Raw genomic sequence first — 11,790 nt, forward strand, 5'->3', positions numbered from 1 at the left:
TAGTGGAGTGGTGACTCTGACAGTCTGTGTCGCATAGAAGGAGACGTGAGTAAAGGCTGGATTTGCATCATGGCTGCTCAGACTGCTAAACAGATCTAGTACAATCTATAGAAGTGGATCAAATGGAATTTTTTTTAAGGTTGGGATGTTCAGACTGCCATGAAAATGTCTAAGATGGGTCTGATGTGGACCAAAAAGATCAGACTGTGTTTCGTTTGCCTGCTGTGTGAATCTACTTCAGTAAAGAAAATTCACAGATTCATCGCCAAATTGATAACTCATCAGCCAAAAATTTCTTTAACAATACTAGAACCTCTGTGCCACCACTGCAGGGCAGATAGTAAGCTATAACCATATATTGCTGAAAACCAGCCTAAGGTCTGACTGGGAGACTTGCATTGGCCTTTCGGAAGAGCTCACTGGTCCTAAATGCACAGGGACCGTCTGCAAATTGCAGCACCAGAAAAACTTGATAGAGAAATATTGAATGGCGTTACCAAGGAGGGTCTTATGGTCATCCCCATCATTTAATGTGTGATCTTAAGGTTTTGTACAACATTTCCAGAGCTGAAAAAAAAGTATTAAATAAAAATAAATGCAGGGATTTCCACAAAGCCTATAGGCTAAATCGATACTCAGAAAAATCACTTTTGCTAGGTAAATGAAAAAATGAATGAATGAAAAAACCCCAAATGAACAACAGTAAGCTGCATCAATGAAATTGTTTTATATAAATGGTTTTAATTTTATTAATGTTTTATCATTAATGTAAGAAATATCTGTGCTATATAGCATGTTGTAGCACCACCAAACAGCACACATAGAGCACGTCTTGATCATACTCTTTATGTACTTGAATGTGCCTGTTTCAATGATTCCCTATGCTAACAAGCTTTATGGAGATGCTGATGTTATTTTCTACCTGTCCATACAGTCAAACACTAATTAAACCCAATAAATACACCTAAAGCTACCTAGAGTTTCTCAACACCTCAGCAGAGCCAGAAATTCCTGCTGCTGCTCACTGGAAGTTAACAGAGGAGATTAACACAAGGAAATGTCTTATAGACCTATTAGACTTTTTTTTTTTGTGTTTTTCAAATATATACAGTAGCTATAAAAGCTGAAGCTGGAAACAAGCTCAACTTTATAGCATGTCACCCTAAAATTTAATGAGAGTCATAGGATATTAATCCAACATGTATTCATTTTCAATTCACTGAGATACAATAAACATCTATGAAAAACACCATTTACTGTTACTTTTATCATCTACTTTAAATGTGACCACTAGATGACAGCATAGTGTTACAATCCAAGCATAAAAACAGTTAAACTTAAACCCATTGGTGCGAAAAATATAAAATTTTAGCAGCAAAAAGATTAAATATACTGTGTATCATGTTTGAAATTTTGTGTTAAATATTTAACTTTTTTCCTTCAGCCATTTACTGGACTATTTTGATCTATAAATGCACATCCACTGTTTATGTTTGTGATTCACCAAGTGAGTTTCGACTAAACGATAATGAAATAAAAACAAAGCAACATTATTATTTAAAAAGAACAAAACGTAAACGAATAAAAAGACAACCAGGAAGTAGGAACTACTTATTATTGGGAAGGAGTCAAACCGCCGTTACCATGGAAACATAACGCTACATTGCGGCGCAGTAAAAAGGTTCGCCTTCCTATCCCCAGAATCCATCCCCTATATCGTAACAGGTCTATAGCATTGTTTAAAATTAGTAATACTTTCGACGGTTTTGTGTTAAAGTGAGAGAATGGACTCGGAGTACTTAAAGCAACATGTGGGAGTGTTTCTGGCGGAGGGATTGGCTGAAGTGGCAGAGAGGCGACCTGCTAGGCCCATCCAGTATCTGGCTCACTGGCTCTACAAAAAGTCATCTAATGCTGAATACCAGAAAGAGGCAAGCAGCAGTTTCATTTAGTGTCAACAGGACACAATACTACATCACATCTCTTTTAAATATCTGTCTTTGACCCAATGACTTAGCAGGCGCTCCCCTGCAAAAACCAGAGACCAGTATTTTTTGTTGTCTTAATTTTATTTCCTTGTTAAAGGTCTGACTTTATGCTTAAAAAGGGGAACCTCCACCTTTTTGCAGCTTTTATTTAGCTTAATCCATCCCCATCAAATCTGACTGGAATCCCACAGCATGATGCCTCCACCTTGCTTCACAATGGGAACGGTATTTTCAGGGTGATATGAATTATTATAATTTTGTTATTACAGATGGTGATAAAAATTTGAGTTTACTTTAATTGATTTATTCTTTAGCTGTAAACCGGGCTGTTGTCATTCTTTCAGAAAGCAGAATTGTTGCTCGTTTTTAAAAGGACAGAGCCATGTTTTGTGTGCAGACACTTTCACCTGATCGGTAGATCTCTTCATGGGCAGAATGAATACTTATCTAAATAATCACCTCTCTGCTGATGAACCTACAGTCAGTCGACCCGAAGGCTTTCATTAGGTTTTTGTATTTTCCAAAAATGAGCTCAAACATATATTTATTTAATGCTTTCCTATTGTTGACAACACAAGAGAACTATAATACACTGCTATTTATATTTATAGATAGAGAGATGCCTTTTAGTGCATTTTATATAAGTCCCAAAAACATTAATGTATAAAAAAAATAACGAATAACAGCCGATTCCGATGCAAAATCGATTTATCATGCATCCCTAAAGTACAATTTCAATTCCATCCATTCAGAAAAATATGGCATAGTGTATTTTTTTTTTCTTTTAAACTTTCCGGTAACATACTTTTTTGCATATTGCACATCCTAGTCTCACTCAGTCTCAGCCTCTATTATTGTTGCTACCAAACGATAGAGGCTGTATTTATTTATTTATTTATTTATTGATTAATTTTTTTGCAGGTGAAAGAGCGTTTGGCTCTCTTGGAGGAGCAGCAGGCAGAAGCTGATGGAGGAAAAGTGCATGAGGAGGAGCTGAAAAAGGACGAGCAGAAAACCAGTGAAGCCCTAGAAGAACCTCATAATGTATGATTATTACCATAAAGGTTTAGTCTTTAAAATATGTTTAATCTTTTATTAGCTTTAATATCTTCGAACATAATTAAAAAAATATTTTTAACAGATGACTGAGAAACTCTCAGAGCCTGATGCATCAACTGGAACCACTACAGAGCCTGCTGATGATGAGAAACCCGTAAACGAAGAGAAACCAAACTTTCCTGATCCGGAACGCCCAAAACAAAATCCTGATGTCAAGGAAGAGGACAACGAACACGAGGTGATGACATTTGGATGTGAACATGTTGTGCTGCCTGCTTTAATCCTGAGCATGGATGTGGTGACAGTGGAGAACGAGGCCACCTTATTTTAATAACTTTTAAATACTGCATGGACCAGGATAAAGTCATCAAAAAGCTGATTTATTTTTTATGACAAATTATTTAAAACAATAAATGGCAGTGAATGGGCCTGTAAAAGAGGTCAGAATATAAAAGATAGATATAAAAACGGATGGGAAAAAAATCAGTTAACTTAACCCCATTTCCCCTGATGGTTCAGTCCAGCTGAAGGTAAATCTTCTGTATTCTCTTTGACAAGCAGGAGCAGGTTCGGACCAGCTATAAAACACATCTAATAGAGTGCTTTAAATGAAAAGTAAATATAAAACAAAATATTGCATTGCCTTTACAGTGCGGTGTAATGCTAGTAAGAATAAGTAAGCGCAGTACCAGATTAATTCAATTCAATTCAGTTTGATTATATAGCGCCAATTCACAACACATGTCATCTCAAGACACTTTACAATTCAACCAGATCCATCCATCCATTTTCTGACACGCTTTATCCCAAGCGGGGTCGCAAGGGGAGCTGGTGCCTATCTCCAGCTTTCTACCAGATCATCCAGTCAAATTGATTTCAAGTTTACCATCTAAGGAAAATTTATTGCATCGACTCATTGACTTGAAAGCAATCCCTCACACTAAGCATGCTTGTAGCAATAGTGGCGAGAAAAAACTCCAGCAGAACCAAGCTTAGTGTGAGATTTTAGTTTATTCCCATTTCAATCTGTAGTCCCTTGACAGTTTCAGTTTAAATATCATAAGATATTTAAACAAGATATTTAAACTCAGAAATCTAAATAATTTCCCCATTTAGAATAACCAAAAAAAAAATCTACATTTTTTTTTAAATCTTAAACTGAAATCAGGAGTTTACCACTAAATAAAAGCACGACTAATCTTAAGTCTGCATAACAAAACTGTACATACTGCTTTGCTTAAATTATGCGTAGCTTTGTAGACCGTATCCTTTTTTGTTGTTTTTGTTTAAGATGACATCTACTAACAAAAACATATTAACTTCTGGAACAGGAGAGAACAGATGTGGAGCAAAACACGAGCAACCATGATCCAAACGAAGGGACAGAAGCTCACCTAGATCTAGAGGAGGTAATTTGGTGACTTTTTAATAGTCAACTATTATTACTTTCAATGATTTGCTACAGTGTTCATACGCTTCAGCATTTTTCAACCACATACATCAATGCCAGAAAAGATGAAGTGGTGCAACATTGTCAATTTGTAGGAAAAGATCCCTTCAGTTAGTGCAAGCAGTTTAGGAGTAAGCTATAGTCCACCTCTATGGATTCAGGTTAGGGATTCACCTTGAAGAAGTTGCTCTGGTCAGATGAGATTGAAGTTTTTGGCCTAAATGTGAAGCACTCTGTGTGCAGGAAACATAGTAGAGCACATCTCTGGGGATGGTTTCCTCTGCAAGAAAGGAAGCTGATGAGAGTTGATGTGTAGGAGGAGGAATTAAAACACAGGGTGATTTAGGACATATATGCAAAACTAAGTCTTAATAAAATCATTCAGATCAAATAATATCAGCCTTATTGGGATTTAGGATCTGTGACAAAAGCTTAAGTCAATATGCTTTGTTAACTTACTACAGCAGGTCCCTTTTCATGTTAATTGATCTTGTGTACAGGTGAGCGGCCAATCTAATTCTGGCAAACAGAAAGCAGAACTAACCAAACAACTCCAACAAACTCCAGGTCAAGGTGGCACTGATATGACATCTGACAATACAGAGAATCTGAGCAACACATCAAGCCCTGACTCCCAAAATGCAGAGCAGGTGATGCAGATAAAATGCAGCTTATTTGTCTGTGATTATGGCTCATTTATTCAGGTAGAGAAGGAGAGAAAAGATTTTACTTCTAGAAGACAGATGAGGGACGAGAGATATTTCAAAGAGAACATAGACAAGCACCTAAAGTATTTCTTTCTTTTCCATGATTAGTACTACTTCTTTTTTAATCACTCACTTCTAGGTTGATGGAGAAGAGATGGATAAACCTGAAAACTCTGTCCAAGAGGAGGCCTCCTCCACTGTGCAGAGCATGGAGATCACAAAAGAGGAGACATTTCCAGCTGAAGAACAAGAAGAAACCATGACAGCTGATGAACAGGAGACAGAAGAATCCGGTTCATAGATTCTGATTGAAGTTTAGTTCAGGCCTGTTTGCTGCCACGGGCTTTACTGCATGTAACAGTGAAGTTATTGCTTGTTTATACTGATTTTAATGATAAAATAAATCACAAAAAAATGTATGTAAGCTCATTTGACCAAAGTATTAGTTGTAGTACGATCAAGATGAGGCGCTAAAGCATGTTGCTCATTTTATTCTTATTATATTTATAAAAAGGTAAAGAGACTTTGCTGAATATTTAGCTATAGGTTGTAGTCTTTTGGAAATTCCTCACTGTTTTGAAAGTATTAATTTCCAATTTGAGAAATGTAGTATGAAACATATGAGATCATTTATCCATTAAACAATTTAAATAAAAATACACCTGTCCTTGGTGACACTATTATTATTTCTTCATCATGTTGCAATCTGCAGACGGTTCCTGCACATTTCATGAGCACTAAGCTCAGCTGAGAGGCCAATTGAAAATGCAGTTGATGCTCACTGTCTGCTTTGCTGTTTTTGCAGAGGGAAATTAGTGATTTTTTTCTAACTTTACTGACATGAGGAGTTCTAGACAGGGACCAGAGCCCATGTAAAGCTGATCCTGGCCCCAATATTGAATGTGTAGCACTGACATTTACAGAAACTGTAACTGATTAGTTCCTTTGGTCAAAGGTTTATTACAAGTTATCTAAAATAAAGCAGTCAATAGTTGAGTTGCAGCTGTATGGAGACAGAATAATATTTTTAATCTGTTATCTTAGTTTTCAGAGCTGAAAAAGGCTCTTCTTTAAGCATCTCGCTTAATATATGTTCCCTTGAAAAAAACAAAAAAAACAACCCAATGATAACAAAACACTGGCCCCACCTTGGACGATATCAAGAAAATTTAATATCAAAATATCTTTGGGATATAGTACCATATACGAGATATACCACAATATGATCAAATAACCTTGAAATACAAACGTTTTTAGCCACATAGTGCCTAAAGTTGCATTGCTATATGTCAAATTAACATGTAATTTTTTTGTTTGAAAAATTGATTGCAAATTAAAAATTATTTAAAATGTTCTTTTTATGTTTTACCATCAGCTGCACATAGATTTCTTTTTAATTTACAATATTGTAACATTAAAGCTCTTCCGTGTTCAACGCTGGACCTTAAAAACAGAACATCCCAGCGGCCAAAAGGAACCCCAAGAATAAAAATCTGAGACAAAACAAACCTGATATAAAAAGGGGGACTTTTTTGCTCTTTTATGACAGTCTTAATTTTGCTCTGGATGAGCTTTTTAGGTGGTGGAATAAAGTTATTGTACCGCTAACTTTTGTAGCAATGGTTTTTCGGCATGTTTTGGAAATTACAGCATTTTCTTCAACATCTTTCTTGTCAAATCCAAACCACTGCCAAATATATTGATCCAGTGCTGTTTTCTCCTCAGCTCCAGTTTGTCTGGATCCTCTTCAGACTCATTTTCTTTTTTAGCCTAAACTCCAGCTGTCGCCATAGTTCTCGCTGTCTCGTTGATGTAATAACCGTTTGTGCTTGTTGTTGTGTATGCCAGGACGCTTTCTGGTCTGGAGGAGGAGCAAGCGATGCGTTCTTAGCATGTAGGAGAAACTAAACTCACAGTGAATTAAATACAGCTGCTCAATCATGCCATGAAAATTTGCAATCAATGGTCGAGATAAAGTCTTTTTAACCATCTAGTGGAGGTAAACTTGAGATACATCGAATATATTCCATATATATCATAGGGTGACCAGATTTGGGTTTCTGAAAAGGAGGACCTTTTTTTTTAATGGGGGGAGGCTGCTGGGCCACTGTCTGCACCGGCCATTCCAACTGAGCAGGAGCCATCCGGGGACGGGGCGACCAAACCCGACCCAGTGTCTGTATGCTTCCCCCTGCCGGGGCAGGCAGGGGGCAGCATAAAATAAATATACAAAGGCAAAAATTTACAAAGGCTTGAAATGGAAATGAGTGTGCCCCATCTGGCTAATGTAGTAGAACGACAGATTTGGATTCAGTGAGTCACATGACCTGGAAGCTGTTGAAGAAATATCAATTATTTTTCTAATACAAAACGTTTAAAAATGAACAAAGGCTTAAAATGGAATAAAAATGAGTGTGCCTCATCAGGCTAATGTAGTAAAACAATTTCACAAAGAATTTGAGTAAGTGGGTCACATGACCTGGAAGCTATTGAAGAATAGTCCCAACTTTTGTCTTTCAAAATATCTTAACAATTGAAAATAGCTTGAAATTGCATAAAATCAAGTGTGCCTTACATAAAATGTAATCTATTGGCATGATTTTATATGGGTTTTTATCTTAGCTGGTCATAAGATAAGGAGTTTATTATTATTTCTCAAGAGTGCTTATTTCAAAGATTTGTTGACAGTCCCTAACCGCACCACCTCATGTGGGAGGAGGGAGTGGCTGGGAGACGCCAGCCGACATCGGAGTCCCTCAGTCGGATCAACCGTTTGCTATATTCCGCTGACTCTGCAGGGTTTGAATATCAAATAGCCAACTTCAAACCAACTTCACCGCAGTGCTAACGGCTCGGTTCTGCTGCACCATAGTCGACCAAAATCCCGGACGATTTTGAAATTCCCCCCGGACATTTTTTTTAGGTGTGAAAAGTAGGACATGTCCGGGAAAAAGGGGACGTCTGGTCAACCGAATATATTGCCAACCCTACTTGGACCTTCTGGTATATTCTGTGTAGAGTCCCCACTGTTTTCATCCAGGGCCCCCCAGGTTCCTCCTGGACCCTTTTCTTCCAGGACCGCCTCTGTTTATCCATTGTAAAGGGGAGGGGTGATTGCTTTACTTTGCAGTATCATTTACTAACGTTGTAAATCTGTTTAAACTGATTATGAATCCAGTTCTCCAAAAATAGTCCAAGGCTGAAACTTTTCTAACCTGCCAATGATAAATAAATAAAAAAGTTTGGAAACTTACTGTGTAATGAACATCAGTCTCCCTGCAGAGGAGGAACATCAGCTGGGTTTTAACCAGAGCAGAGGCGCTGCAAAGCGTCCAGAAAGGTTTTAATTACTATAAACTATTTCATTCGTTAAATTCTGAGGCCATTGGAAAGTTCAATTCTTTGCATCTGCAGATTTGTTGATAATTTCCTTCCCTTCTGTTTTCGGGATATTTAAATCCAACATTATTACTACATCAGATCGACAAAACTTGAGACAAATCAATACAAGGGCTTTAAAATATCAAAGCTAAATACTTTAGTCTGGTTTATATGCAGATTCTCACCTTCATTTGTCTGGAAGAGCCGCTTAGCTTTAGAAATCAGCCAGGAGATTTGGAGCTTTACGCACCTAAACGCACCATCATCTGATTCTCCAACTGCCCTCCAGATGTTTCTACAGTTGACATTTCTTTGCTTTATGAAGCTGCAAAACTTCCTAAGAAGCGGAGCTGCATGGCTCCATGTCTGGGTGCCCCTCTAATGAGCACCTCCTCCCTGTCCTCTTGGAGCAGATGGAGGTTCAGTTTGATGGGGACAGAAAAAGAGCACAAGTCCTGACTGATCTAAGCAGCTGGACTGGGGATGGTTCATTTCTATTCTGGAGAACTCTTTACGCACAAAGAAAAACAGTATTCCCCATAAAAGGTGTTCAGAGGCGCAGCTGCTGTAACCAGATATCAGACTGTGGCCACATTTGGGTTGTAAATGTGAAGAGATCAATGTTGCACTACTGATTATTACATATAAATTGATATCGTTGCACAGATACCAGTATCGGGATGGCCCCGATCCAGCACTAAAATGGTGGTATCGGTATCGGCGAGTACCGACAAATAGGGCACCGATACCATTTTGAAAGCCAAAAGTTTATTCAACTATTGTCACCCATTCCAGGTAGGCAATAAAAAGTTCTACTGGATAAATTTTTGTATTAGTCTTTTTCCTGTTTCACAAAGGTAGGCAGCAGCTTGACAAAGCCATGATGGAAATAATTTTACATCCAAGCAGTATGCAGTTCTTCATACTGTATATACACACACACATCCATTTCAAACAGATGGTATCGGTATCGGCCGATACTGCACAGCCAGGTATCGGGTATCAGTATCCGGGCCAAAAAATATAATCAGCGCAACACTAATTATTACTAACCCATAAATGCATTTCCCCTACAACCGTGATGCAATTTAACAATAAACAGGCTTTCCATTAATATAAAAACATGTAATCAACTAAATATTTGACCAAAAAAAACAACATTAAACAAAAAAACAAAAACTGCTTTTGTGCTAAAACGGTTAAATCAGTAATAATCCAGGCCTGTGGATCGGCATGAATGTTGATGGAAAAAACTACAGGAAATTCTGGGAAAAAAATCAAAAAACTTCACAGTTTCAGAGGAAGCTGAATCTTTCACATCATTTATTTCTTTAGACGTCACAATCAACCAAAGCACAACTCAAAGTCACCCAAGACCACATTCAAATCCTGGAACATACTGGTGACCCTCACAGACAGTATTAAAGATCTCTAGTGGGATTTAGAAAGGGTCAACAAGATGACTAATATGCAAAGTCTTAAATTATTAGGAGTGGGCTAATATTCCTCAGAAACGCTATATTGTGAATCATGTTTGCAAGGCCATAGCAGCACAAAGATGCTAAAAAAGAGGTTAAATAATGCTGCAATCAATAAAATTACATTTATTTTGTTTAATGTGGAGACACGTTTTTCAAAAGTGAAAGTGTTGAGCTATTTTAGTTGTCTTAGATTATACAATCAGTTGGGAGTTTTCAAGTTACTTTCTAAAAAAGGGAGGATAACAATTTTGGGAGTAAATATGTCCAAAAAATTTTTTAAATAACACAAATACCCTGAGATTTAGGACTCTTAGGGGTGATTGGGAAACATTTTTAGTTTTAGATGAAAGAGATGAGTCACCATCAGTTTACAGGCCGGTGTTCTTTCCAAGCTACACCTACATGTATGGTCAGTAGATGTTTCAATGGAAATAAAGCATGGCAGATAGCAGTTAGCCTCGACACTGGTCTGGCATGTGATTAGAAAGCTTCGGGGCTCATAGACATCCCACTGTGTGGGTCAGGGTCAGAACAAGGAGTCACTGCAGACAGAGGGATCTCTGGGTTCTTCTGCTGGACCTGGGACCTCTGCAACCTGATCTGGGATAAGTGGAACACGATGGATGGAAAAACTGTTCCGGGTAAAAGTTGACTGGAATTTGGGCAAAGCTGCATAAAAGCCTCGACTTCTTTAAGAACATCATAAACAAAAACTACATTTACCAGTGAGTAAACTTATCAAATAAGTCTAATCTTCCACTGCAGATAAAATTATAATGCTGCTAAAAATTTAAGTGCTGCTATTTCTGCAAAAGATGCTATAAGAACTTGTATTCAGATAGGCAATGCACTAAAGTTGCATTTCTGTCCTTCTAAAAATAAGTGAAAAGTAGAAAGTCTTTTTAAACTGTTGGATTCACTTTAACCTGCAGAAATCGCTCAGAAGGAACAGAATCCATAAATATGACTCCCCCTGAGGTTTTCCTTGAGAGTCTTAAAGTTTAGTCTTCACTCTTAAATAAGTCATGCTGTATTTATGTAAACAAGAACATTATATCTGGCAGATTTTTATGCAAGATATAAACTATTCTATTTAGAACTTTGATGTGTTTCATAAATAACTAGGAGTGTCTTAGTTTCTCATTTTATTTTATTGCACATGAAGGAGATGACCATTTAGTATCATAAAATCTGGGAAAATCATCTTTTTACAGTACAACAAAGTGTAGATGTAATGCAGACAAATCCCAGCTCATATCACATACTGAAGAGAAACCTTTGATTGCAATTTTTTTTTTTCGACATTGTAAATGATGACGAGCAACACAAAGGCATTCTGCTAATTATTATGCTAAACCCTACAAAGTTCACACATTTATATCTTTGCTGATTTGCTCTTTCCTACATTATATCAGGGGTTATATCCTGAATCCTATCCTGTGAGCAACAATCCTGCAACCTTTGGATGAATCCCTTCTCCAACATTAAACAGCTGAATTCCGTCATTTAGCTCTGCGGAGTTCTGGTATCCCATCCCACCATTTGAGGGGAATAAATGTAGTATAGCAGCTCTGCAGGTCTGGACTTGGACATCCCATTAAACTGCAGGCCTGGGCCGCCGGTGTCCTGCAACTTTTAAACAACTCTTCTGCATAATCCATGAAATCAAGGCTGAGGTGCCTCCTTAGCAGGCAGTGATTTCTACAGTGTTCAGTGTTCTGCTG

The 11,790-nt window shown here is 37.6% G+C and overlaps 1 protein-coding gene across 1 annotated transcript; it reads left to right on the forward strand.

Annotated features, from left to right (window-relative positions):
- The first annotated feature begins 1,651 nt into the window (after positions 1 to 1,651).
- Positions 1,652 to 5,505, forward strand: dydc2 (DPY30 domain containing 2). The gene is made up of 6 exons (XM_038278119.1): positions 1,652 to 1,931; positions 2,910 to 3,032; positions 3,130 to 3,285; positions 4,379 to 4,456; positions 4,998 to 5,147; positions 5,344 to 5,505. The coding sequence occupies exons 1-6, from the start codon at positions 1,785 to 1,787 to the stop codon at positions 5,503 to 5,505; spliced, it is 816 nt and encodes a 271-aa protein (XP_038134047.1). The 5' UTR covers positions 1,652 to 1,784.
- The last annotated feature ends 6,285 nt before the right edge of the window (positions 5,506 to 11,790 follow it).

Source organism: Cyprinodon tularosa, unplaced genomic scaffold (assembly GCF_016077235.1).
Source record: "Cyprinodon tularosa strain WSP-4 unplaced genomic scaffold, ASM1607723v1 ctg1381, whole genome shotgun sequence".
In the NCBI taxonomy this organism is placed as follows: Eukaryota; Metazoa; Chordata; class Actinopteri; order Cyprinodontiformes; family Cyprinodontidae; genus Cyprinodon; species Cyprinodon tularosa.

Coding starts and splice junctions, on each gene's coding strand:
- dydc2 (XM_038278119.1), top strand. CDS start 1,785: ATGGACTCGGAGTACTTAAAGCAACATGTGGGAGTGTTTCTGGCGGAG. Junction 1,932..2,909: donor ATGCTGAATACCAGAAAGAG/GCAAGCAGCAGT, acceptor ATTTTTTTGCAG/GTGAAAGAGCGTTTGGCTCT. Junction 3,286..4,378: donor AAGAGGACAACGAACACGAG/GTGATGACATTT, acceptor CTTCTGGAACAG/GAGAGAACAGATGTGGAGCA.